The 27,632-nt window shown below is 45.2% G+C and overlaps 1 protein-coding gene and 1 pseudogene across 2 annotated transcripts; both read left to right on the plus strand.

The window, feature by feature from the left end:
• Positions 1-1,325: 1,325 nt before the first annotated feature.
• IL1B (interleukin 1 beta) lies at positions 1,326-10,280 on the plus strand. The gene is made up of 7 exons (XM_080684115.1): positions 1,326-1,391; positions 1,808-1,869; positions 2,382-2,433; positions 3,697-3,901; positions 7,258-7,416; positions 8,656-8,786; positions 9,544-10,280. Exons 2-7 carry the CDS (start codon positions 1,853-1,855, stop codon positions 9,754-9,756), a joined length of 777 nt encoding a protein of 258 aa, XP_080540241.1. The 5' UTR covers positions 1,326-1,391; positions 1,808-1,852; the 3' UTR covers positions 9,757-10,280.
• A 16,047-nt stretch (positions 10,281-26,327) lies between these two features.
• LOC308256658 (nucleoplasmin-3-like) lies at positions 26,328-26,931 on the plus strand (annotated as a pseudogene). Its single transcript has one exon. The product of its transcript is annotated as a nucleoplasmin-3-like (transcript).
• The last annotated feature ends 701 nt before the right edge of the window (positions 26,932-27,632 follow it).

A 27,632-nucleotide genomic window follows, 5' to 3' on the forward strand; every position in this document is an offset into this window, starting at 1 on the left:
CTAAGCGAAATAAGCCAGTCAGAGAAAGACAAATATCACATGATCTCACTTATATGTGGAATCTAATAACCAAAATAACCTGACAAACAAAATAGAACCAGAGGCATGAAAGCCTGGAACAGACTGATGAATCTCAGAGAGAATTGGGGAGGGGATAGGAAGAGATTAACCAAAGAATTTATATGCCTATATGCATAACACAGACAATAGTACGGTGAAGGCCTCGGGAGGGGCAAATGGAGGGGGGCGGGTAAGGGGGTATGGGACACATCTGTAATACTCTCAACAATAAATTTTTTTTAAAAGGAGCCAAAAGGCTGCTTGGCAAGTTCGCCCACTGGGCTGCTCTTGCCCTGCAGTCGAATCCCTCACTCTCCTGCATGTGAGTCAGAGGCCCTCTCCCTTGGACAGTGCAGAGCAAGCACAGCAGCTGGCACATTGTAGGCACACGCTTATTTGAGAGAAAACACTGTCAAATTTCCCGCTCACCCACTCAGGCAACACATATGCACTGTCTGAGTTTGCTTACCAGGCACTGCAGTAGACCCAGCTTCAAAAGATTCACAGCCTCCTGCTCACATGAGTGAGCAAGGTTTCAATTCAGTGCTGTGATGCATGCGATGATACAGATGGTCCAAAACGGGTCGGGAAGGCCCTGTTCCTAGACTTCATGCACCAGTTGTGAGCCAGCTACTCATTCATATTCTAAAATGTGAGGGCTGTCCCAAGGCAGGCACTGCACTGGGATCTGGTGTATTTCTGTATCCTAACAACAAAACATCTGAAAGAGAAGTAAAGAAAACAATCCCATTGACAATAGCACCAAAAATAATAAAATAGGGATAAATTTAACCAAGAAAGGGAAAGAGCTGTACCCTGAAAACTATAAGACATTGATGAGATGAATTGAAAAAGACACAAAGTAATGGAAAGATATCCTATGTTCATGGATTGGAAGAATTAATGTTGTTAACATATTTATTCTACCCAAAGCAATCTACAGATTCATCGCAATACCTACCAAAATTCCAATTAAAACATTCTCTAACCTAGGAAAACCCCACAATAATAGTGACACGGTCTGCATAATGGTTGTAGAAGACAATGTTTATTTGCATGAGGACACGTGTGCTTATGTTTCTCAGCACATGGCCACTTGCCCTTCCGTAGACTGGAGAATTCGTTCAGTTTGTCTTCTCCCAGAAGTTACCATCATCCTCTTTTTTAAACTTGGTTGTGACACCAGTAAACCAAAGAGGAAATTTCTCATCTTGCCACTTCTGCTTTTGAAGGCCATAAAACTGAGAGAGAAGTTGGCAGGTGGCATTCCTCTCCAAGGCCAGACGGGCTAGTCCAGAACTCTGTTCTCTCCGCCAGCCTTCATTGCTCGGGTATGACTTTAACCAACTCTTTTATGATCAGGTCCTAAGGGGTCTTTCTGTCTCTCTGCTTCTCTCTGTCTTCTTTTCTCCCTCTCTCCTTCGCTGCCTGAGGGCTGGGTTTTTTGCACAAATGCCAGGTGTACTGTTATGCTATGGTTTGTGAAGTATTCTGGAAGTGAATACTGCTTATAGCAGCTGACCCTGAGAGGTCAGGGCCAAAGCCCCTGCTCCTAACAGATGCGCTCCTGATTCGGGTTTGATTTAGCAAATGTTTCCCTCTGGGCCCAAAGGGAGGTTCTTTCATACATCTGTTCGTTCACTCAAAGATTGTTTCCTTGCCTGCTGTTCATGTACTAGGTGCTGAGGGAAACTCACCTACAGGCGGGGCATGGCAGGTGCCTCTCATTTTCCCCCTCTTCACACAGGTTTCTGAAGCACCCACGGCAGCAGTGCCTGAAATCACCAGTGAAATGATGGCTTACTACAGGTCAGTGGGGAGACTGAGACCAGTGGGGGAGCAGGGTTCCTCCTTCAAGAGAGAAGTGCTCTCTGTGTGTGGAGACCAGATTTGTCCCCACACTGCACCTTTCAGTGGCAAGCAGGTTTCAATTAGCCTGGTTTAAATGCTGATTTCCCCCCCGCCAACAAATCCGGCCTTGGGACCCATGGGCATCCCAGTGCTGCTGCCGGGCTTCCTGCAGAAGGCAGGAGAGCAGAGAAGATGCCAGGCGGGCGGCACAGTGTGAAGTCTGGCTTCAGTGGGAGGGAAGGCTCAGATTTGAGGGCCTGGGCATTAGACCCCAGGATCCCTCAGGGAGCACCCACACCTGTTCTGCCGCCTGGAAGTCCCATGCATATCCCTACGGGACTTGCCAGCTTCCAGCAGCCGTAGGGACATGCTGCTTGTAGTTTCCTATGAACAGTAATGACGGTTTGCAGGAAGGAAAAATAAACTTGTCTGGGAGACATAATTGAGCAGTGTCTCTGATTTTATTACAGTGACAATGAGAATGACCTGTTCTTTGAGACTGATGGCCCACAACAGACTAAGGTAAGACCAGGAGCTTAGATTCAACCCATGGAGGGGCTTTGAGCTGGGAAATGCTCAAGGAAAAGGGTCTGGGACACTTTGACCCTGTGGTATTTTGTGATAGAATGACTGCCATGTCTTCCAGTGAGACCAGGGCAGGCTATCCTGACCTAGCCACTGTGCAGCTCCCACACCACACCATCACTCACTAAGGCTTGGTGATGGCGCCATGCTTGCAGAGGGCCAGGGCCACGGCAGTGGTGATACGTTTGCTGTGTGATGTCAGAAAGACAGCCAAGGCTTCAAGTGGCTTCAACACAATTTGATTTTCCTTTTAGGAGAGGGGCTCAGCCTGCTTACTCCCTGGAGCCAAGTTCTGAGACCCAGAAGAGATAACTTGAGAGTTAACATGTTGCCCCCCTTTGAGGTGGAAGAATTTTTTGCTCCCTGGCATGGAGTTAGTGACAAGATATAGATGATGTAACCAAAATGATGAATTGGGAGTTGAAAGAAAATCACTCACCTGATGTTTGATCTTAGACAAGTCATTTCACCATTTTTGGTCTCACCTGAAATGTTTCAAAACCAGCATAACTGGTTTAGTTTCGCCCAGAGTAGAGCGTGGCTTCTCCCTCTGGCCCTTTGCCTCTCTCAGCCACCTGACTGTCCGTCACGGGTCACACAGTCAGCATTCCTCTGTGCCTTTAAAGGTCTCTCAAGCTTTTAAACCACTGTCACACCTTAGGACAACCTCGGTAAACCTTATCACAGTTACACAGTTTCTCCAAATAACAGCAAAGTGGTCACATACTTTACCAATGGCAACCACTTTTAACATATTTGCAGAATGCTTATGAAACAGCTCTGGAAAACAAAGAAATAATTAAAAATTTGCTGAATGAGCATAGATGTATAGAAAATATTATAATCACCACTGACATAAAAATTTAAATGCATAGTGTTAGAGTATTAGTGATTCAAAAAGGTGTAACGTGTAAAAAGGTAGGAACTTATGGTTAGTGGAGCAGCTGTGCAAAAGATACACAAGGTATGAACAGGATTTATTCAAAAAGAATGCCACATTTGGCATCAAAAAGCCCACATTCTGGCCTCTAACCTGCCAGGTGCCCTTGAGTAAGCCACTTGCCTTCTCTGGACTTTAGAGAGATGACAGTTTTTCCATAGAAGCTCGGTTATATCTAAGGGTCCTCCCACCGCTCTGATGACAACACGGTTCTCTGGCCCAGCCACTGCAACATGCTCCCTTCCCTGGTCTTCCCACAGTGCTCCTTCCAAGACCTGGACCTCATCCCTCTGGGAGACGGGGGCATCCAGCTGAAAGTCTCCCACCAGTTCTACAACTCCAGTTTCAGGCGGGCCGTGTCGGTTGTCATTGCCGTGGAGAAGCTGAGGAAAGTGCCCATGGTCTGTCCACAGGACCTCCAGGACGACGACCTGCGGAGCCTCTTCTTCTTCATCTTTAAAGAAGGTACTTCTGAAAGCTAAGGGCAGACAGATCTCTGCTCACTTCCTTCTCCATGTCCATAACACATCAATTAAACTCCCCCAGAGCTGAAACCCTGGTGAATGAAAAGGGCGACATAGTAGACCTGAGAAGCTCAGGCCACATGCAGGCCTGGAAAGCTTGGTAACCCAGAGGAACCACCCAGGATGGTCTGATTACAAATTGCTAACTGGGCGGTCATGTGGGCCATAAAGTCTAAGCTTGTAGCTTCCTTAGCTAACGTCACTTTTTGCCTTAAGGAGCCCTGTCCATTGTTCTGATGCTTCTTAGGAGAGCACACTTTTGAAATGTCCGAGTGATTTTCTTTCCCTGTGCCTGAGGGGCACAACTATGACAGGAGACCACAGACCCCCTTGTTGTCTTCCTGTTACCACATACCGTCTCTACGTCTCTATGTGCTGTAAATGTAATTATTCACCGTCCCGTAGCCACCAAAGTAAAGGAAGTGTGTGTCTCTCCATTTTGTTTTTATCTAATCCCAAAGATATCCTGCTCTGCTTTCTCCTGCCCCCTAAATCTACCACTAATGGATTTCACGTAATCTTCCCTACATTATCTCCTTTGATTCTAATGCATGAAATAAGCTGCAAAACTACTCCTGCCCTGGCCATTGTGGCTCAGTAGTTAGAGGATCGGCATGCAGACCAGAGGGTTGTGGGTTCGATTCCCAGTCAAGAGCATGTACCTGGGTTGCAGGTTTGATCCCAGACCCCAGTTGCGGGGCGGGGGGGGGGGGGGTTGCAACCAATCTATGTGTCTCTCTCACATTGATCTCGCTCCTCTCTTCCCCTCCCCACTCCTTTCCATGCTTTCTTAAAATCAATGAGAAAAATATCTTCTGCTGAGAATTAACAACAACCAAAAACTGCTATTCTCCAGAGCATTTTCTCAATTTGTTGACATTGTGCTTCAGGCATGTCCTCAACATCGGGGCTCAGATAAATTCTTATAAAGCTTTCTACAGAATTGGACATTCTTTTGTCAACACTTGTTTGGCATAGCCAACAGAATTCTAAATAAGCCCACCCAGGACCACCCTGCGACCCCGGACCTGGAGCTAGGTACCAGCAGGGGCCCACTGAGCCCCACCGGCTCCTGCTTCGCATTGGGTGATCTTGGGTGAGTTTCCTCTTAGAATCCTGGGCCACCTTTTGCTTGAGGTCATAGGTCTTGACTTAATTTGAGCTGTTATTAGAAAACCCTTGAGGTAGTACTATAAGATAAAGGTGAAATAACCCAGGATCAGGAGAAAAATAAAAGACTGCTTTGTTGTTTTTTAATTTCTTTTTTTAAATAAATTTTTATTGATTTCAGAGGGGGAGAGAGAGATAGAAACATCAATGATGAATAAGAATCATTGATCGGCTGCCTCTTGGACACCCCCTACTGGGGATCGAGTCCACAACCTGGGCATGTGCTCTTGACCGGAACTGAACCTAGGACCCCTCAGTCCACAGGCAGACATTCTATCCACTGAGCTAAACCGGCTAGGGCTAAAATTTATTTTTCAATTATAACTGGCATAAAAAATTATGTTAGTTTCAGGTGTACAGCATAGCGATTAGACATTTAAATACCTTATGTGGTGATCCCCCATAAGTCTAGTACCCATCTGACACCATACATAGTTATAATAATACTATTAACAATCCCCTATGCTGTACTTTACCTTCTGTGACTGTTTTTTTTTTTTTAATATATTTTATTGATTTTAGAGAGGAAGAGAGAGGGAGAGTGAGATAGAAACATCAATGATGAGGGAGAATCATTGATTGGCTGCCTCCTGCATGCCCCCCATCGGGGATCGAGCCTGCATCTCAGGCATGTGCCCTTGGCTGGAATCGAACCTGGGACCCTTCAGTCCGCAGGCTGACGCTCTATCCATTGAGTCAAACCAGCTAGGGCCTGTGACTGTTTTTATATCTGGCAATTTGTATGTCTTAATCTCTTCACTTTTTTCACCCATCTCCCCAACCTCCCTCCCACCTGGCAACCATCACTTTTTCTCTGTATCTATGTTTCTGTTTGTTCATTTATTTTGTTTTTTAGATTCCACATATAAGTGAAATCACATGGCATTTGTCTCAAGCTGCTCCACTCTGTCCTCTGCTTTCCGAGCTTCCTTGCATGGACTTTCCCTCCTTTCTTCCTCTCTCTTCTCTTGCCCCTATGTCTCCTCCACCACCACTTCCTAATGGCCTACAGGAAACTGAGAATAGAAAGCAAGACTAGAATAAACTGGGAAAACCAGAAATATTGGCAGCTCCCTTTAGGGAAACCCAGTGCAGGCAGGGGAACCAGCAATGGTATACATTTGGACTAGAACAGAATTAAATAATCTAACTAGAGATCTCCCTGATCCCTCCAAGACTCTGATGGGTTAACAAAGGACCTTGATTTAACTATTAGAACATATGAAAATAGTAATTTGGCTGATCAATTATCTAAAACTATCCAAAAAAGGCGGGGGGGAGATAAAGCTACTAAAATTGTGAATATATAGCTCCAGCAACTAAGCAATCAGGCCAGACCTCACCAAAGGCCTCCTTAACAGGGGAAGGAGTGTGCTTCTATGGAAGAAAGCCAGGGCACCTTAAGAAGGATTGTAGAAAACTGAAATGGGATTTAGAAAAAGAAGAGAAACAGATGCAAGCACAGTGCTGCTCTGAGGATGCTGAGAATGCATTTCTCCTTCTTCTTACCAATACCTTAGGGAAAAAAATAACCATAAAAGGGGAAACTTCAAAGGCCCTTTGATTCTAATGTGTACAGAAGGAGTTGCCAAACTGTCATTCTCCTGGAACACTTTCTCAGTCTGTTGAGATCTTGTTTCTGGGCATGTCCTCAAATTCTTGGTTCAGATAAACTCTTTAAACATTCCTTCATCACTGCCCTTTACAATATTAGGCCCATCGGTGAGAGGAAGACAGTGAAGCCTAGACACCAAATTGATCATCTCTTAGTTGAAACTATTCTCAAAATAAGACCTTGATAACTACTCACATTTGCAAATCAGTCCGTCATTCTCAGAGTGCTTCCTCTTACATTTTCTCCTGTGCATCTCATGCCCTTGTTGGCCTAGTATTATTGGATCACCATTTTACTTTAGTCACTCTATTGCTCATCCATAGCAAGCAACACTGCTGAAGCTTGAACGCATGTCTTAAAGTGCCACATCCGATGTTCTTTCCCATCCTAACTTCCTCCCCTCTGTGTTACAATTTCTTGAGCTGTGTATGTCCTCCAACAAGCCCAATCCCTCTCGTCAGGCCTGCCCTGCTCGCTTTGTACCTAAACAACGCATGTGCTCTACATTTCAGAATCCATTGACTACATATATGATGACAGTTACGAAAGTGATGCAGCCCTACAATCACTGAACTGCAGACTCCGGGACATAAACCAAAAATCCCTGGTGCTGTCTGGACCACATGAGCTGCAGGCTCTTCACCTGAATGGACAGGATGTGAACCAACAAGGTAAATGGGAAATCTTGATTCCGCTCTTGGCACCCTGGCAGCTTGCTAGTCATCCACATTTTCAACAAAGTAGAATATTAAGGCAAATTATCAACATCAGTGAAAACAACATGTTATAAAAACATGTAAGTTTCGGGGGGGGGGGGGGGCGTGTTCCAGCAATGACACCAGATTGATTCCCTTAGCACATTCATTTTCTGGCAAGAGATGTAACTCTAAGAAATTAGACTGCTCAAGCACACCTAGGATCATGGTCCAGCCAGGTCATTTAGCAACAGTACAATATCAATGCTTCCATTAGAAAGGGGACATTGGATGGGCATGACCTAACTGCCTGTGGGTTCTTGTTTCCTGTGGTTGATGTTGAAAGTAGAATGGTGAAGAGATAATGTGTTCACTCCCATTTCCAGCCCCGCCCCTGTCCCCCTAACAGCCTTCCTACCCAACACCAGATGGGCCCTTATAGGGAAATTTCACTGACAAGCAGAAACGTTTATCTCTGCTGTAACTGGCAAATCTTCCAAGTCTAAGGAGCCCATTAGCTGTGGGATCTGCCTGGCACCCTGCCACCGTGGCTAAGCCCTGTGTGCAGGGGTGTGGCCACAGGAGCTGCTGAAAGGAGCAGTGTGTTCCCTTCCAGGACTGCTGACCTTGGAGAGAGGCACCCCTGGGGGAAGCGTCCTGCTCTCAGCCAGGCCAGAACAATCCTGTTTCTTTAGAACTGGGTTGTGAGCATGACCTTGGGGCCTCCAAGTGAAACCATTGTGACTAAGGAAGATTAACATGAGTGTCTGTCTTTGCAGCCACTTGTCCCAGCTAAGCCTCTCCTCGCCCAAGTTCTTCCCACTTATTGCTCTACATCTTGGAATAGATTTGTGCCTGGTTTCTTTCAGGAGCCCAGCTTAACCTCTTTGCTTGCCTTTCACGTTGGTCAAATTGTTCTGCTCGTGAGATGGGCCTATCACCACATGACAAGATGGCTTCCTTCTTTCCTTCAGTTTTTAAAAATTAGTCCCCTTAATTCTTCACAGCCACTGTAATAGGCTCTGGGAAGTCCCCAGACCTTCTCTGGGAAAAACTGGAATCAACCAACTGACCCTGCTATAACCTGTGAGAATCCATAGAGAGGTTCCCACAGAGGAGGCTAAATTAGACGAGTCTTGGGCTTGGGGTCCAGTGGTTGGGCCAACCCTGCCCTGCTGTGCATCCCTGAGCATAAGGCCCCTCTTCTTTCTCCAGTGGTGTTCTGCATGAGCTTCGTGCCGGGAGACGAGAATATCGACAAGATACCCGTGGCCTTGGGCATCAAGGAAAAGAACCTGTACCTGTCTTGCGTGGTGAAGGACAAGAAGCCCACCCTGCAGCTGGAGGTGAGTGAGCACCAGCAGCCAAAGGCCCTTCTCAACTCCTCTGAAGCTCCCCTAGCCATCACTGACTCCCAAGACAACCACCTTCTTCCCCCCGCCACCCCCCACCCCTGCCCTCCGAAAACCTGGAGGCAGACCTACTTGACAATTTTGTGGAACTGTAAATATGCAATTGCTAAATGCATGCAACTTTCACTTCCACTGCAGAAAATTAAATCATTTCACTGATGTTGCTATGCCCAGTCAATACCCAACAGATGATGCAGTGTTAGGGCTGCTCCATTTGATACATGACACTTTGGGAAATTAATCAATTCAAGAGAGCTGTCACCTGTGTCATCTCCACTCTACTCCCAACATCACAGTCCTTCCCACTTTCCAGCCTTCTTAGCTAAAGCTTCATTTCCAAGTTGAAATCATTTTAGCCAAGGCCATTAAAATTTTTAATTTAAAAAAAACAAAACACACACAACAAAGCAAAAATCCCCGGAAATTAGGCACTCCTGGCAGCCTTAACCTAATTTTCACTTTTAAAAAATGCCCACCTATATTATGCTCCCCGCCATCTGACACTCAGTTCTAGAAAAGGCTGAGAGCTCCTTCAATCACCACATGGAAATTTGAGGTCACGAAGATCCTTGGGGCGTCTGGATCCTGGTCCTGGCTTTTCGGTTTCCTCTCTCACTGACCCAAAGAACGGTCTCACCAGAGTCTCTCTGTTCCTTCCCTCTCAGAAATTCTTCCTTCTGTTTCCCTGCAGACATTTGACCCCCACGGTCAGTCAAAGAAGAAGATAGACAGGCGGTTTATCTTCAACAAGAAAGAAATCAGGGACAAGGTAGAATTTGAGTCTGCCCTGTACCCCAACTGGTACATCAGCACCTCGCAAGCGGAACAGATGCCCGTCTTCCTGGGAAGTACTAAAGGTGGCCAGGATATAACTGACTTCACTATGGAAATCCTGACTCGCTGAAGAGACCTGTACCCAGGGCACCCACCTGTGCTAAGTCACCGCGAGGGCTGCAGAAAGGGTACAGAAGGGTTTGAACATGGCGGGGGCCGTACTTCACTGTGGCCTAGTCAATGCCCAGCTGCTTTCCCCACATTAATTAGGGAGAAGCAGTCCCCTCCTCCCAGGGCCAATCCTGTCTCCTCTGCTCATACAACGCCAGCCAGGCAGAAACCACTGCACATTCGGTTCACAGAATCCCTCTGTCCTTTGCACCCACCTTCCAACAAGCAACCACTTAAACTATCTGTTTATTTATTTATTATGGGTTCATCTATTTAATTTCGCTCAAGGGGCCAGGAAGCAGCCGTTCCTGTGAAAGGGCCCAGTCTGCAATATCTAAGGAGCCCATGTGATTTGGATGAGTGTGCTGTCTTTATATCAAGTCCTTTCACCAGACTGAATAAGCTCAGATTATTTTTATAGGAATATTTGTGAATGAGAAGTAAGATCACACTGCTTCAATAATTCTGAAATAAATGTCATTGAAAAATAAAATTGTTCCCATGTGGTGATTGACTTTTCCTGGATCTGACACAGAAGAGGGAAGATAAATGGGGGCACGGGAACCTGGTGGGGGATTGGTATCAGGGGAGTGACAGATCTGCTGTGAAGGACGAGGGTCACCGAGCGACATACGAGTCAGGCCTCAAGGACGAGCAGCAGTCCCCCACCTAGAAATAGAAAAGAAAGAAAAAGACACGGACCAGTGTGGCAAAGGCGTGGGGGTGTGAGAATCAATGATGACAGGAGCGCACCTTCTGGATTGCAGGAGTCACCAGAAGCAAAGCCAAGACACAAAAAGAAACTTTTGTAACTCATATCTCAGACCAAGGAAGAATTTGCTTGGCATATAAAGAGTTCCCTCTAAATGTTAAAAGAAACAAGAACAAAACAATAGGCAAAAATATGTCAACAAAAAAGGAACTACTATTAGCTGTAGCTGGTTTGGCTCAGTGGATAGAGCGTTGGCCTGTGGACTGAAGGGTCCAGGTTCAATTCCCGTCAAGGGCACGTCTCTCGGTTTCAGGCTCCTCCCCGGCCAGGGCCCTGGTCGGGCTCGTGCAGGAGGCAACCAATCGATGCATCTCTTTCACATCGATGTTTCTGTCTTTCCCTCTCTCTTCCACTCTCCCTAAAAAATAATGGAAAAATATCCTCGGGTGAGGATTTTTTAAAAAAAATGAAATATTATTAGATCTTGGACAGAGTCAAAGGTGCTCAGCACTACTTATAATAAATGAAGTAATAGCACTTTGGCTGTCAATGTTCTATCAGATTACAAATATCAAAAGTTTAACAACACACCCTGTTGGTAAAACTGTGGGAAGACCTCCACTCTTAAACGTTACAGGTGAGAGTATAAACTGGTACAACTCCCTCAGAGGAAAATTTTATAATAACTATAAAAATTACAAATGCATATCCCCTTTGGCCCAGCAATTGCACTTCTGGGGACTTATCCTGCAGATGGATATACACCCTTGTTAAATGATACATGATTAACATTATTCATTGCACATCACATGTAATAGCAAAAAATGGGAAATATCCCAAGTGTCTACTGACACTTGCTAAAGGAGACTGGCTAACATGTGAGCTGTGCCTGGTATCTGGCCACTCCCTTCTAGGTCCTGAGCCAGGTCCCACAGGCTGTTTGAGAGGGTCACTGCTTCTCTTTCTCCGCGTGCCTCCTCTATCCCCTGCAGCCCTATCCCACCAGCCTGCAGAAGCAAAAATTAGGTATGAAATCCTTCACCCACCACCAGGATCAGGAAGTGAGGGTTGAGGACTCCCTGCCAACACCTGAGCATCCCGATACACTGCCCCTCAGCCTAGAGAGGAGTCCAGCAGGAAGTGGGGCCGCTCGAGCCATGTAGTTTGCCTGTGAATGTTGGGTTTGCATGAGTCCTTGTAGCAGGGGATACCGTATTTTTCCGTGTATAAGATGCCCCCAACTTTTCCAACCCAAAATTTAAAAAAATCAATATTTTAAACATAAAACAGAACACATTTTTATTTAGTAATGACCACAGGTAATGTTCACATACCAGTACTATGATACTGTGCAACATATCACTTTAATTTTGTTCATGTTCTCATGGCCAATCCTTCTCTCTTCATGAAATTGAAGCACCATTTTGCCTTTCCTGTAAAATCAACAATGTTCATTTCACTTGCAAACATTCTTGCCTGACATTGAATAAGCTTGGTTGACACACATAAGCCTCTCTTGCACTAATGCAAGTCTTAAGCCTCTGCTCCAAGTTTGCCCATTTTGCTGGTTTTCCTCCTAAGGCCTTCTTTTTTGGCATCTTAAGCAGTTGTTCTTCCTGTTTTCTCCACTGTCTGATCATACATTCAGTGCGAGGAGGTCCAAATTGTCTCTCTGCAGCTCTATTTCCATGCACTTTTGCATGGCTGGTTATATTCAGTTTGAATTTTTGAATTTTGCAGAGTTAGACAATCGCTTACCAGTATTTAACTTTTTATTTTTTGACATCTTTATGGGCTCAGAACGCTCTGGTCCCTGTTGTGTCTGCACACTCTCCACCTCCACCTCCACCTCCAATTACAGCATCAGCTGACATCAGTAACAATAAGGCTCTTGATTGGAGGAAGCCTGTTTGACAAGATATGGGCAACTACACACCCACGTGGCTCCCTCCTCAGCTGACTTCCGTGTATAAGACGCCCCTCAATTTTCAGTCTAACAATTTTAGAAAAAAAATAGCGTCTTATACAGGAAAAATACAGTATATGGAATCCAGGTACAGATAGGAGCATTACACAGAATATGGCTTGGCTTTCAAATGAAACATATCAGAACACCTGGAGGAGATGTCAAGCATGGAGCTGAGCCTCAGTGCCTCCAGCCTCAGGGAGACCCTTGTCCCAAGTAGACAATGTCTTCCTAATGCCCATCCACCTGCCTCCCTGTCAGAGCAGCAAATCCAGTCCCCGCCCCTGAAGGCCCTTCCAGGGCCCTAATCCTTGCCAGGTGGTAATTTTCCCATATTGTAGCTTACATACCACGTACAAGAAAGTTTTAAAACTGTGACTTCACCTCTCCACCAACATATATGTTTTAGGGTAGAATCTAACATTTGTCATCATAACTTTAAATAGTTAATTTCAAATGTTATCATCCCTAGAATATTGTAAATTTGACATTTAGAAATAAAACTGTTACATCCCTTTCATAAATGCATCCAATAAAATTCCAATAGTGTAGTGACTGTTTCCTACTGTCAACTGCCTAAAAATACATGAGCAAATTCTTTAATGGTCAAAAAATTTACAGCATTCCTTTTTCTCCTTGAACTGTATTTCCCCCATGAAATTTTATACTAAAACTAGGGGCCCGGTGCAGGAAATACGTGCACTGGGGGGGGATCCCCTCAGCCCAGCCTGCCCGATCTCACATACTGGGAGCCCTCAGGGGATGTCCTACTGATGGCTTAGGCCCGCTCCCCTAAGCTGTAGTCTGGCCTCCCTTTGTGGGAGGCGACTGGGCTGATCAGGGAAAGGCACCAGCCCCATCACCCCGCTGCTGCAGCCATTGCCAGTCACCGCAGCCACCAAGGTGTTTCCATCAACACGGACTCCAGTCCCTTCACCATGAAAAAAATGACAACTTTCTTTAGGCATTTTCAAGATGTGTCTTTCATAGGATATGACATTTCTTTCTTTCTTTCTTTCTTTCTTTCTTTCTTTCTTCCTTTCTTTCTTTCTTTCTTTCTTTCTTTTTTATCCTCACCTGAGGATATGTTTCCATTGATTTTTAGAGAATGTGGGAGAGAAAGGGAAAGACAGAGAGAAACATCAAAGTGAGAGGAACACTTTGATTGGTTGCCTCCTGCATGAGCCCTGACCTGGGCCCCAGCCAGGGAGGATCCTGCAACCTAGGTACATGCCCTTGATCAGAATCTAACCTGGACACTGCGGTTGGCAACCTTAGGCATTATCCACTGAGCCAAACCGCCTAGGGCAGGATATGACATTTCTTAGCCCTCCAGCAGCGGACCTTCGTTTTTTTCTCCAAGAGTGTAGTGGAAAAGCCCTAGATCACCTTTTGGGATTCTTATACCTAAGTTACTAAGAATATTACCAGTGGCATACAGGGACCTTAGCCAATGAGCGGTCAGAAAAGGTGTTTCCTCTGTAGTTCACACCTATCTCCTCCGATCTCTGGCTCCACCCCTGCCAAGGCCTAAAGCCTCAGGGTCTGGGCAGGGGTCCCACAGTTCCCTCCAATCGCCGGCTCTGCCCCTGGCCAAGGCCTCAAGCCTCTGGCCCAGGCTTGGGCCCTGGGCAGGGGACCCCCAGCCTGCTCTGATCGCCCGGCTCCGCCCTTGGCCAAGGCCGCAAGCCTCTGGCCCAGGCTCGGGCCCTGGGCAGGGGGCCCCCAGCTCCCTCAGGTTGCCTGGCTCCGACCCGGGCCAAGGCTGCAAGCCTCTGTCCCAGGCTTGGGCTCTGGGCAGGGGACCCCCAGCTCGATTGCTCCAATCGCCCGGCTCTGCCCCCGGCCAAGGCCGCAAGCCTCTGGCCCAGGCTTGGGCCCTGGGCAGGGGACCCCCAGCTCCCTCTGGTCACCTGGCTCTGCCCCCAGCCAAGGCCGCAAGCCTCTGGCCCAGGCTCGGGCTCTGGGCAGGGGCCCCCAGCTCGATTGCTCCAATCGCCGGGCTCTGCCCCTGGCCAAGGACGGCAAGGGCAGGCCAAAAGCTTGGCTTCCTCCATTGCTGGGGAAATCCAAGCTTCCCTCCTGCTCTCCATGGCCGCAGCCATCTTGGTTGGGTTTATTTGCATATTTGCTCCTGATTGGCCGGTGGGCGTGGCTTGTTGTAGCAGCAGTATGGTCAATTTGCATATTACTCTTTTATTAGATAGGATAATATGTATTGTACTTAAAAACATTTTACTGACCATCCTAGGATACTTATTTGCAACAATAAAAATGTATTCAATCAAAATTAATTTATTATATTTTATGTAACAATAGGATGTTAGATTTTTTAATTCTTTCACATTGTGTCATCATTATAATTATTGTTAGTACACAATTGATCAAAATAACAAATACATAAATATGCTCTATTACAAATGTTGATTTTCATTAGCAATATATCTTGATAAGATAGAGCTTTTAAAAATTATTTTGTATATTTATATATTATTCATAATTAGAATGAGGACTCAACATTGATCCTATTCTTATTTTGGTTTTTCAAATGTAAGTGCTAGAAAAATTTGTACAGATAAACCATGAGTAACGGGAATGAGAGGAATTTCATTGCAGCAGTGTCACTCAACCCTTTGAAATCTTTATGAATTACTTGTCAAAATCACATAGTCATCTATCATCAATTTAAATCATTATTTAATGATTTATTAACCAACAACTTATTTAGGTCCTCTTTCAGTTTGTTGTTGTTGTTGTTGTTGTTGTTGTTGTTGTTAATCCTTACCCGAGGATATTTTTCCATTGATTTTTAGAGAGAGTGGAAGGGAGGGGAAGAGACAGAGAGAGAAACATTGATGTGAGAGATACACATTGATTGGTTGTCTCTCACAAATGCCCCAACCGGGGCCTACAACCAAGGTATGTGCCCTTGACCAGAATCAAACCTGTAACCTTTCAGTCTACGGGCCAAGGCTCTATCCGCTGAGTCAAATTGGCTAGGCCAGGGCTCTTTCAGTTTTGTTGGAAGAAATGGAAACCAACAGAGCTGCCAGAGTCCCTTTGTCTGGTGCCTCAGGGCCTCTGACACCCCAGGGCAATAAACTTCCTAGGACTGGGAATGTGTGGGAAGTCTGCTGTTCCCATCTATTCTGGAGAGTAGGAGAAGGGCAAGGTCACTCCAGCCTCCTTCCCACTACTCATGTGGCTGCTGTGTTCCCTGGACTGGATGAATGCCTGGAGTAACTCAGCTGATGTCAGGGTGTCAGGTGACTGCAGTGACAACACCAAACTGAGCCCTGCTGTACAGAATAGGGGTAGAAGGTTGAAGTGGGAAGCCTGGGCTCATTCTGACCTCTGACCTCAGTAATAATGCCTCTGTGATAATGTTGGTGGGGGTGGGGTCAAGTGATCAGCTCTAGCACCTGTGGTTCAGTTCTGTATCAGTGGTAGGAAAGTAGCTAATTGGGGAGTAGGATAGAGAATAACTGGGTGGGTGCAATGAAAGGTACTATTTTAGGTGAGGTGGTCAGAAAAGGAAGGCCCTGTGAGAATGTGGCTTGACAGCAAATGCCAATCTTGCAAAGAGCTGGTGCCAAGAGGAGGGAACCTCAAGACATAAAGGCCCTAGGTTGGAAGTAGGCTTGAATGAATGAGGCAAAGCAAAAAGGCCAATGTGGCTGTAGCAGAGTAGACAAAGGAGAATGGGCTGCAGAGGAGAACAGAGAGGCAAGGGCCTGGTCTCTGTATAAGGATTTGGACTGAGTGTGTCATACAAAGCCATTGGAGATTCTTACTCATGGAAGGATGATCTTATATGTTTTATTACTGTTGCTGTTGTGTGAAGAATGGACCCTGGGGGAAGGAGGAGAGGTTGTCAAGAGCCCTGGCTGGCATGCTCAGTGGTTAGAGCATTGGCCCATGAACTGAAGGGTCACAGGTTCCATTCCAGTCAAGGGTACATACCTGGGTTGCAGGTCCCCCACCCTGGGTTAGGGCACATGCAGGAGGCAACCAATTGATGTGGCTCTCTCACATGGATGTTTCTCTCCTCTCTACCTCTTCCCCTGTCCTTTCCACTCTCTCTAAAATCAATGGGGAAAAATACCCTCCAGTGAGAATTAACAACAACAACAGAAAAGAGTGGAAGCTGAAAGATCAGTTAAGAGGCTATGGCAATGATCTTCTCCAGAGATAATGTTATCTTGGATGAGGGTAATAGGAGAGAAGGTGGTAAGGGATGTATTCTGGGCACAGAGACAACAAAACTGGCTGCTGATGTAAACGTGGGAGATGAGAGAGAGAGAGTAATCATAGGACTCACAGGTAAGTGGGTACATGGGGGTATTTAACAGAAATGGGGAGGCCTCGGGAAGAAGCAGGCATTGTCTTGGGGGTGGGGGTAGATAAAAAGTTGTTTTTTGGTCAAGTTATATTTTAGATATCTACTCGACATACATGAGAATATAAAATTTGAATATCCCTTGGCATCAGACTCAGGAGTAACTTGAATGTAGAAGGTCACATGCCATGGGCCACATGAGAGCACCTGACAGGAGTGTATAGCTAGAAAAGAGAATGGCCCAAGACTGAGCCTTGGGTACAGCAATACAAAGAAGCTGAAAGGAAGAAATGGAACCTGCAAATGAGATTGAAGAGAAGTGACCAGGAGATAATATTAAAAACCTGAGAGGGAGAGAACAGCTGTAGAGAATGGGTGACGGATAAGAGGTCCATCAGGGGATCAAGTACATGGCCACTGGGTTCTGTGAGAAGGAGGCTGTGGGTGGCCATAACAAAAGGGAGGACAGAGCTTGAGGACAAAAGCCTTCCTGGAATGCCTTTAGGAGAGAATGAAAGGAGAGAAAGTAAAACCATTGAGTACAAACAAGACTCTTTTAAGTAGTTTTGCTGTGAAATAAAAGTGAGTACAAAAAGGAAGCAAGGAAGCAGAGAAATCCCATGGTAGCTGGAGGGGGCTAGAGGATCAAATAAGGATTTTTATGTTTGAGGTGGAGTTGCTATAGCACATTGTTAGGTTCATATGAATCATTCGGTAGGTGGGAGAGAGAAATAAGCCGGAGAAAAAAGAGAGGATTATAGGAGCCAAGCCTTGCATAGTCTGTGGAGGAGGTGGTGAGAGAAGTGATGTAGTTGGGTACAGATGCAGGTAAGTTAGTAATTCCTGGGGTAGAAATATTAGACAGCTCTTTCTTGACTGCTCCTGCCTTCAGAATGAGATAGCACCTAGTGTGCACTCAGTCTTAGGTGGTTGTTCCTGCAGACTGGTTCTCCTCTCCTGGCTCCCTAAGCAGGGCCATTCTCACTCTCAGACCAGGCAGGCTGAGCTGCCCTGGCCCTGGCACATTCTTTTGGAGTAATTCTCTGCCAAACTCCAAACTTGCTGTAGTGCATCTTCAACCCCTCCTAGAAGAGTCTCAGAGGCATCTCCCATTACTCATTATTATATGGCTGCTAAGAGCAGTGGCCACTGTAAACAGTAAAAGCATAAGAATGCTGAGATTTTCAATCACTCATTAATTAGTATAATGAGTATAGAATTGTAACCATCAGCAAACATTAAAAAAAAATCAGGTACTAAAGAAATTAGTTGAGTTCAATAAAGCAATGAAAGATAAGAGGCATGATTTTATGTACCTATCTATATCAGTTGAGATTAAATTGGAAGCAGTTAAGATTAAAAAGAGGGGTGGGTAGAAAAGGTGTCATTTGAAGATATCCATGGGACTGAGTTGTAAAACTAACTCAAAACTAGAAAGCCTGATTTAGCAGCCTGACCCCAACTCTGAGAATTTACTGTGTTACTCTATGGTTTGTGTCATGTTATCTGAGAAGAGACCAATGACCCTGTCTCAGATTCTCAAGCCAATAGCCCAAATCAAGTTCCTGAATCTTTGACCCAGGAACTTGAGGGTCAGAATCTTTTACCTAGGAGCTGTATGAGATGGTTAATCTGATCTTAGCCCTGTTGAGTGGGTTTACAGCACCAGTAAAGTATTTAAAGGAAAAAAGAAAAACATAGAGTGATGAGATAAACGAAACCCATAGCTTTAACACTTTTGTATTCAGTTTAGAAATAAGCTTTAAGATTTTCCTGACAAGCTGTCTTTGTTATTTAATGTGTCTGAAAAAAATGTAAATAAACTAAAACCTTAAATATCTGAAATATTAACTTTTTAATTTCAACTTGAAATGTGTAATTGATATTAGATTGGATTCTAATTTGAAAGGTAGAAAATAATTTGTGTACATTTGTAAAAAGTGTTTGAATTTTCAAAGCCTGATTTACTACTTTTTTTTTTCATTTGCTTATTTTTGGAGTTATCGGCATTACCTAGGTGCTTAGAAAAATTTTGCTCATTAGATTTTTTTAAGTTTGCCCTGGCAGACATTTGAAGTGTTTAAAAGAATCAGATATATTAAAATTGCAGTTTCATTAAATTTATAATTTAAAATACTTAAAGGAATTCAATTAACTATGATATAAAAGAGTTAAATACTTAGTGAGGTTTAATATAATAAACAATGAAATAACTGAACATTAATTTAAAAAGTAAAAGTGGGCTTCTGGTCTAAGATGGCAGCATAGGAAGATCCTGAACTCACCTCCTCACAGGAACACATTGAATTTACACCTACACACAGGGCATTTCCCACTGAAAAATAACTGAGGGCTGACTTAACAGTTTCTGCACAACCAATGAGAAAGAGGCCACATAGAAATGGGTCTCCCTACAGCTTGCTTTAACTCCAGCTTCCAGTTGTGTGACTTGCCCTTGGGACTCCCCTCAGCTTGCCCTTAACTACAGCTCCTACCTAGGAGTGACTTGTCCCCAAGATGTCCTGCAGACCACACTCATCTCAGCTACAGCCCCAGTCAAGGTATCCATACAACTCACACCCATTCCAGCTTTAGCTTCAGTCCTGGTGTGGCTTACCCCAGGACTACCCATGTCCTGAAATTACTCCAGCTATAACTCCAACCAGTCTGCCAAGGTGGTCCCAGTACGGCTTGCCCCTAGGACTTCCCTTGGCCCATTCCCACTTCAGCTATGGCTACAGGTCCTGGGTAAGGCTTGCCATCCTGGAATCCTTGTGGCCCATGCATTCTCCAGCTCCAGCTGGCCTGCCAAAGACACCCAACACACGAAGTCTACAAAAGGGTGCTCCTACACAACATGACTGTTTCAAGTAATCAAGAGATTACTGTTTTACCTAATTTATAGAAACAAACACAGAGAGCGCCAAAATGAAGAGATAGAGAAATATGTCCCAAATGAAAGACCAGGACAAACCCCCAGAAAAAGAACTAAATGAAACAGAGACAAGCAATCTATCAGATAAAGAGTTCAAAACACTGGTTATAAGGATGCTTAATTAACCCAGGAGAAGCATAGATGAACTTAGTGAGAACTTCAACAATGAGATAGGAAACATAAAAATGGAGATAGAAAACATTAAAAAGAACCAGTCAAGAAATGAAGAATATATTAGATGGAATCAATAGCAGATTAGATAAAGCAGAGGATCAAATCAGCTATTTGAAAGACAAAGTAGCAGAAAATACCTAATCAGAACAGCAAAAAGAAGAAAGATTTTTTTTTAAATGAGAATAGTTTAAGGGACCTCTGGGACAACATCAAGATTACCAACATTTGAATCATAGGAGTCCCAGAAGGAGAAGAGAGAAAAAAGGGATAGAACACCTACTTAAAGAAATAATGGCTGAAAACGTCTCCAACCTGGTGAAGGAAACAGACATCCTTCTGAAGGTCCAGGAAGCACAGAGTCCCAAATAAAACAGACCCAAAGAGGGCCACATCAAGGCATGTCATAATTAAAATACCAAAAAATAAATCAACTAGAATTTTTTTAACTTCAAAATTGAAGACAAACAAAAACAAATAAATTCAACTATACACCAAATGTGTAACAACCATATTAAAGAAAAATGAAAAAAGAAAGATTCCAAGTAACTTTTAGCTACAGTACTTTCACTCCTGTCAGTCTGAAGATAAAAGGACCAAAAGAACTGCAAAGGAAACTTAAATTTGACTTAGTAGTTTAGTAGGTTTATTGTTAATAGTGTTGTGTGGGGTGTTGTGATTCTGAAACAAGTTTGTGTGTAGTGTAAAATTAAGCAAAAGAGTAAATATATTGATTTTTTGGGAGCCAGGCTTCTCACAATGAGAGAAAGGAGCTACAAATACTGAAAGGCAAGAATGATAGGAGTATCTGTTTTCCCAGTCTATCCACTGAAAGGACATGAGCAATGACACCTCAGTGGCAATGAGCACACCTACCTTCCAATCTTGGCTTCTAATATCACTCCCCACTAAAAAGAATCAGGGATCCTTAGAAAAATGGCTGGGTCCAGGGCTGGAGCTGGAAGAGCAAGCCTGCACCATCTTGTGCCAGAAGTGAGAATGTGCTCAAAGAATGACAGGCACAGAATCCAGCTTAAAGGAGCTCCCACTGCTAAATCTTGGATAATCTGAGCATCAAAATTAGTAATGATGATAATAGATTATAACCGATTGAATAAAATCAGAATCCATATTGACAAAAGTAAATAAATAGGGGAGAAGGAAAGACCCTTACAGCAAAATGTTAACTAATAAATGCAAAAGAAATGATAGAGTTTAAAAATTACTATCTGGCAACTGTTATAGTAATTTGATTCAGGCAAGAGCCATCAGTGTACTATAAGGAACAGGATATTCACATAATTTCAAATAATCTCCCCACAGGTTAGTTCTCTGTTACAAAGGAGAAAATAATAACTTTACAGGAGAAAAACTTGGACGACATGTCCAGGACTTGGTTATTGAAGTCACCACCATCAACATGGGAACAAGTCACAATCACCTGCCATGTAATAGGTCAGTGAGAAGAACACAGCCTCACTTCCAGGGTATTCCTGTCACCTATGTATAACCTGAATCTAATGAAGTATCAGACAAACCCAAATTGGGAGACATTGTATGAAATAACTGAGCCCATCTCTTCAAAATGTCAAGTGGAGAGGACAAAGAAAGACTAAGATTGATCCAGATGAAGGAAGGCTAAAGAGACATGACTACTGAAATGCAACGGTGATTCTGAACTGGATCCTGGACCTGAAATATTCTTACTACAGAGGACAAGAAGGGCAATGGATGAAATCTGAATTAAATCTGTGGGCTGGATAATAGTGCTTTATCAATTTCCTGATTTTGACACATTTGCATTGCAGTTATATAAGAGAATATCCTTGATTTTGTAAAATCAATTTTAAAAAAATAGACAAAAGGTGAAAGTGGTTTTTCTAATCATTATATCAAAAATATTGCCATATAAATAGAATAGCAAGATTTGTAGTTGAAATTAAAATGTTAAGAAAACTTCAGTTTTTATATTTATAATTGTAATAAAGTTAATTATTTAAACACTTTCTAAGTTTTAAACTACACACCATTCTGAATAGCATGGTGAAATCTTGTGCCATCTTGCTTTGCTCTGCCCAGAACATGATTCATCACTTTGCCCAGTATATTCATACTGTGTATGCTGCCTGCCATTAGTCACTTAGTAGCCATCTTTGTTATCAGATCAACCGCCCTGGTATCACAGAGCTTGTGTTCAAGTTACCATTATTTTACTTAGTAATGGCCCCAAAGTGCAAGAGTAGTGATGCTAGCAATTCAGATATGCCAAAGAGAAGCTGTAAAGTATATGCATATATAGGAAAAATCATAGTATATATAGGGTTTGGTACTCCCTGTGGCTACCAGCATTCACTGGGCAGGGGTGAGGTGTCTTGGAACATATACCCCATGGATAAGGAGGACTACTGTATGTTTACTTTTACCAGTGTATTGTATATTTTCATGTTCTCACATTACTAACCAGTAAGCTTTCATTTCAGCTTGAACAACTTCTTTCAGCATTTCTTATAAGGCAAGTATAGTGGTGATAAACTCCCTTAGCTTTTATTTGTTAAGGAAAGTCATCTTGCCTGCATTTCTGAAGGACAACTGTGCTGAACAAAGTATTCTTGTTTGTTGGTTCTTTTCTTTCAGCACTTTGAATATATCCTTCCCCTCCCTCCTGGCCTGCAAAGTTTCTGCTGTGAAATCCACAGATACCTTTATGGAGGGTTCCCTTGTATGAGAGACTTTTTTTCTCTTACTGCTTTTAAAAGTCTCTGTCTTTGATTTCAGTATAATATGTCTTTAGTCTTATTATAATATGTCTTGGAGAAGAACATTTTGGATTGAATATCTTGGGGTCAGTTACTAAAAGTTTGCAGTGTTCCTTTGGTGTCATGTTTTGCTGATTCGTGGTGATCCCTGTAGCTTGTGTAGGTGACTGTGCATTTGAAGAGGTCACCTCTTTTAGACTCTATGGACTGACTTCAGTAAGGAAAAACTTTCACCTGAAGGTGGGGCATGCTAGAGCACTCTGTGACCCCGAGTCTAGACGTGCAGAAGCATGCAGATGCCTCTGTAGTTGTGTGCCAACTGCAGACACCGATTCGATATTCAAGTGAAGATGTCAAACAGAAAGGTATGCAAGTCTGTAGCTTAGAGAAAATGCCCAGGATGGAGATGTAAACTGAGGAATGGACAGCACACAGGAGGTACTGGAAGCAATGGGACAAGATCAGACTTCCTGAGAAGAAGGCAGACCTTGAGCTGAGCTTGGGACATGCCGGCATTGAGAGGTCTAAGAGGAGGAGCCAGCAAAGGTGATTAGAAGGGCAGCCAGGGCAGAGGGAAAGCAGGAGGAGAACCAGTGGTGTGGGCATCATAGAAACCAAAGCAAGAAAGCTCTTCTTAAAGGAGGGACCGTCACCTGCCTCCTGTGCTGCTGATAGGGAGAGATGAGGACATAGAAGTGGCCACTAGATGGAGGTCAATGGCGGCCTTGACCTGAGGGGCTCAGGGCAATGGTGGCTACAGACTGTAGAGAAAACCGGGTGATGCAAGCATGGAGACAGCAAATAGACATACGAGTCTCCGGGACGGAACACAGATGTGGGGTGGTGTCAGGGGAGGGTCTCTTCATCACAGCAGACACTTGGGCATGTTCACAGTTGATGGCAATACGCTAGGAGAGAGGGAGGAGTTGGTGGTGTCGGTGAGAAAGGAGTCCTAAGCAGGCAGAGGGAAATAAAGGCTAGAGCCCAAGACCAGGGTCATCCTCAGGGCCACCTCATCCACCGCAGCAGAAGGGAAAGCAGGTGGGTTCCACGTCGTGGTGGGAAGAGAGAGTCCCTGCCTGATTGCCTCAGTAAAGAACAGCTGGGTGTGGGGCTGGGCAAAGGTGAAACCACTTGTCCCTCCTGTTTAGCCCTCTCCCCTGAAAGTAACTCAGTACCCCGAACTTTTCCATCTCTTTGTACTGGTTCTTCAGATCCTGCCCTAATTCACAATGCTCTCTCTCCAACGTAAAATGTTTGTATTTTTAAAACAAAGTGTCTATTAGCAACATATTGATCCCCCACAAATGCCTCTCTCTATGACAGAAGCATCTTGGGCCGGTGAGGAAATTTTGTTCCTGCAGACGTGACACCACAGCTATTCACAGGGATGAATAATGTGAGACTCTGGCACGTTACTCTCCGCGGCTCCAGTACAGCAGCATTCCTCACCTTTGACCACTGCCCCTCCATCCATAGAAAGTGAGCTCCGGATTATCTGCCAGGAAGAGGGCGGCGGGGGGTGGGGGGGGGGCAACCCAGAGTCATTCACATTCCTGGCCAACTCCTCGCAAGTGACATGTTGGGATTCAAATAGTCTGGAGCAGTGGTCGGCAAACTCATTAGTCAACAGAGCCAAATAGCAACAGTACAATGACTGAAATTTCTTTTGAGAGCCAAATTTTTTGAACTTAAACTTCTTCTAACCCCACTTCTTCAAAATAGACTCGCCCAGGCCGTGGTATTTTGTGGAAGAGCCACACTCAAGGGGCCAAAGAGCTGCATGTGGCTCGTGAGCTGCAGTTTGCTGACCGCTGGTCTGGAGGATGCCTACACACTTGGCACTCATCCCTGCTTATCACCCTAAATGGATGGAACTCAAGCATAGACACCTGTGTGCTTCCCTTTCCTGGTAATGACCTCAGCGACTTTTGCATCTGCCATCCCAGAGCAGGGAAAGTCAGGCTCTGAGCAAGCAGCTGGCGGAGGCTCCAGTCTGGAGAATGAATTCTTCACCCACAGCTATTTTTTTTCTGTCAGTAGAAATACTTCAGGACTGAGCTGGCAAATGAGAGCCTGAGACACGTGCAGGGAAATTCTGGTCCTGCTGCTGCTACTGAGTAACCGCTCTGACCTCGCTGTCTCCACCAGAACCCACCTCACTTCCTTGGAAATTCCCCAGCACAGGGAGTTTGCAATTGTCTTGACTTCTGGCTATTTCTAAGGCTGGGAATGAAATATTTGTGAAACTTCCTTTGCAAGAAAAAAAAAAAATGGTGACCTTTCACCGAAAGAGAAGGAAGTAAATGCTATAATAAGGTTCATTCAGTCAGCTAAGACTCTCTCATCTTCCGCATGACCTCAACAGAAGCCGCTGAGGGTGGCGCCCACTCCCCCTCACCGCTTTCACTAACCCTCCACTCTCAGGAGGCCTTGGATTCCATGTCCAGGGATGAAAGATCAGGGATCCCAAGATCAGGGATGAAAGGACTCACCCATAAGAACGCTGTAGTCCCTACCTGAGCTTGTTCCCCAAGCCTGTCCCAGATCATCTCCCCCCACCTCACTTGTCAGCCGCTTGGCCTCCCTGTGTGAGGAAGGAACATTCTACCTAGTCACCAAGAAGTTCTCCTTGCAGAACTCGGGCTGCTCCTCCTCAGCGGAGCCTCCTAAAGGCCTCTCTTCCCGGCTGCAGGCCTTTACTCTGAGGCTCCTCTGAGGCTCCCTTCCCTCTCCCTCTCCTCCTCCTAGACAGAAAGCCCCATCCCTAGCCGACTCCTGAGAGATCTCCATTGACCATCCCATGTCCTGAACTGACCTGCAGCATCTCTTATCTGTGCCAGACATCTCCCTGCCCCATGGGCTGGCACGGTCTCCTCCTGAGAAGTTACCTGCACTTAGTGAATCAAAGACCAGCGATGACTGTATTTTCCTCCAGCCCCGGGGTCTCACGCGCTGTCAGACCTCTCTGACCTCTCCAGCCAGCACAGGACTTCTGGTGACCATCACGAACGAGCAGCCTTGGGGCCACAGGAAGGTGGCAGATGCAAACTCTTTCCCCTGATTCTATTCCTCTCCCCACACCCCATTCAAATAGCATGAAGGGGGTCTTTAAGGGCACAAACCCCTGAGAATGGGAGAGCAGGAGAGGAGACAGCAGTAGTGGGGGGTTTCTGATCAGTCAGGAAATGCCCTGGCAGGCACCTCTCTGAGTTCACTTTCACAACAGAAATTCAAGCATTCCCAGCCTCACACGGGAGTTTTTTAAGAAAAAAAAAAGGCGGGGGGGGGGGGGTGGGGGCGGGGACTTTGAAAGCAGCTGGACAAGTGGCAGCGGATCCTGGGTGAGCAGTGGACAAGCCAGCTGGGGCCTTGGTGGGTGGGCCTAGGGTTGAGAAATAAGGAAGCTGTTTGGGAGATGATGGACTTAGAGGCCAAAGAAAAGCACACATTGCATGACACCATTTATATGAAACTGTAGGAAATGTATTCTAATCTGTAGTGGCAGGAAACAGGTCAGCGTTACTTGGGAATGATGAGGGAGGAGGGGTGCACAGAGGCCAGAAGAACCTTATGAGGGGATGAGGAGTTCGCTCTCTAGATTGTGGTGATGGTTTCACTATCAAAATGTATACACTGCACAATTTGAATATGTGCAGTTTGTTATATAACAGTTTTACCTCAATAAAGCCGCTTTTTAAAAGTGCTGGCAGCGGAGTGCCTGCCGCGTTAGCGTTTTGGGGTCCTGAAAGCCAAGCCCAGGCCGGAGGTGTTGGGGGGCTGCGGGCCTCAGCTCCGGTCACTATGGACAGCTTTTTCTTCGGCTGCGAGCTTTCCGGCCACACCCACTCATCCACCTTCAAGGTAAAGGAAGAGGAGGATGCGGAGCACGTGCTGGCTTGGACCATGCTCTGCCTCACCAAGGGGGCCAAGGAGGAGCGGAATGTGGTAGAAGTTGTGGCCCGTAACCATGACCACCAGAGATTGCAGTCCCCGTAGCCAACCTCAGGTTGTCCTGCCGACCCATGCTCAGTGTGGGTGACTGCCAGCTGCAACCGCCTGTAGCCTCCCACCTGAAGTCAGGGTCTGGCCTTGTGCAAGTCCCTGGCATCCCCAGATTGTTACTATAAGCAGTGTTTCTGAGGAAGAAGAGAGCGAAGAAGAGGGGAGTGAGGAGAATGAGGAAGCTGAATTGTGCCCCATTCTGCCTGCCAAGAAACAGAGGGGTAGGCCTGAGCCCTCCTTAGTTGGCTAGCTGCCTGCCATATATGCCATGTACCACGTTGTTGTACAAGTATCAAGAATTTGAAATGTCTTCTTCATTGAAGAGGAGGGTTGGGGTGGGGTCTTGGGCTGGTGCTAGGAGAAAGGGGGTCCCATTCTCCATAGGGTCCTGATGTTCTTCTAATTCTATACCATGCCAGGGGCTTCCCTTTTCTCCAGGAGTGGAACGCTGAACTGTCTGATCCTCTCTCCCTACTTGCCTTTGAGGTTGGAGGTTAGCATCTGAGGCTCAGTACTGCTACACATTTTAAACACTTTTTACATTTTTGGATAAAGGGTGAAATAAAGTGGTGTAGAGTTTTTTTGCAAAAAAAAAAAAAAAGTGCTGGCAGGGCTGTGAGGACATTCTCATTTGTGCTGACTCAAGAACAACATGATAACAACTAAATATCTGGGTAAAAATAAAGTAACATTAACAGGGAAAAACAAATAGTCATACCCCCAGACCACAGTTCCCACACTGGCAGAAGATAGCAACTTTATTCTGTAAAGGTGTACAATGAGGGTCTTTGGGCTGGCGACCGCAGGCACATGTGAAGGCGGAGGAAGTGCTGAAGGGGATGACTCATGGAAGCCTCGGTGCCGAGAGGCCCCACCACCACCACACAGAGGGTGGGAGTGGGCCTTATCCTTCCCGTGGCACTAAAAGAGCCCCCCACCCCAGGAATGAGG

Source organism: Plecotus auritus, assembly GCF_963455305.1.
Source record: "Plecotus auritus genome assembly, chromosome: 8".
NCBI classification, from domain to species: Eukaryota; Metazoa; Chordata; class Mammalia; order Chiroptera; family Vespertilionidae; genus Plecotus; species Plecotus auritus.

Bases quoted from the DNA above. Each gene is read 5' to 3' on its own strand.
- IL1B (XM_080684115.1), top strand. The intron at 2,434-3,696 runs GTAAGACCAGGA...GTCTTCCCACAG, and splicing joins ATGGCCCACAACAGACTAAG to TGCTCCTTCCAAGACCTGGA. The intron at 8,787-9,543 runs GTGAGTGAGCAC...GTTTCCCTGCAG, and splicing joins AGCCCACCCTGCAGCTGGAG to ACATTTGACCCCCACGGTCA.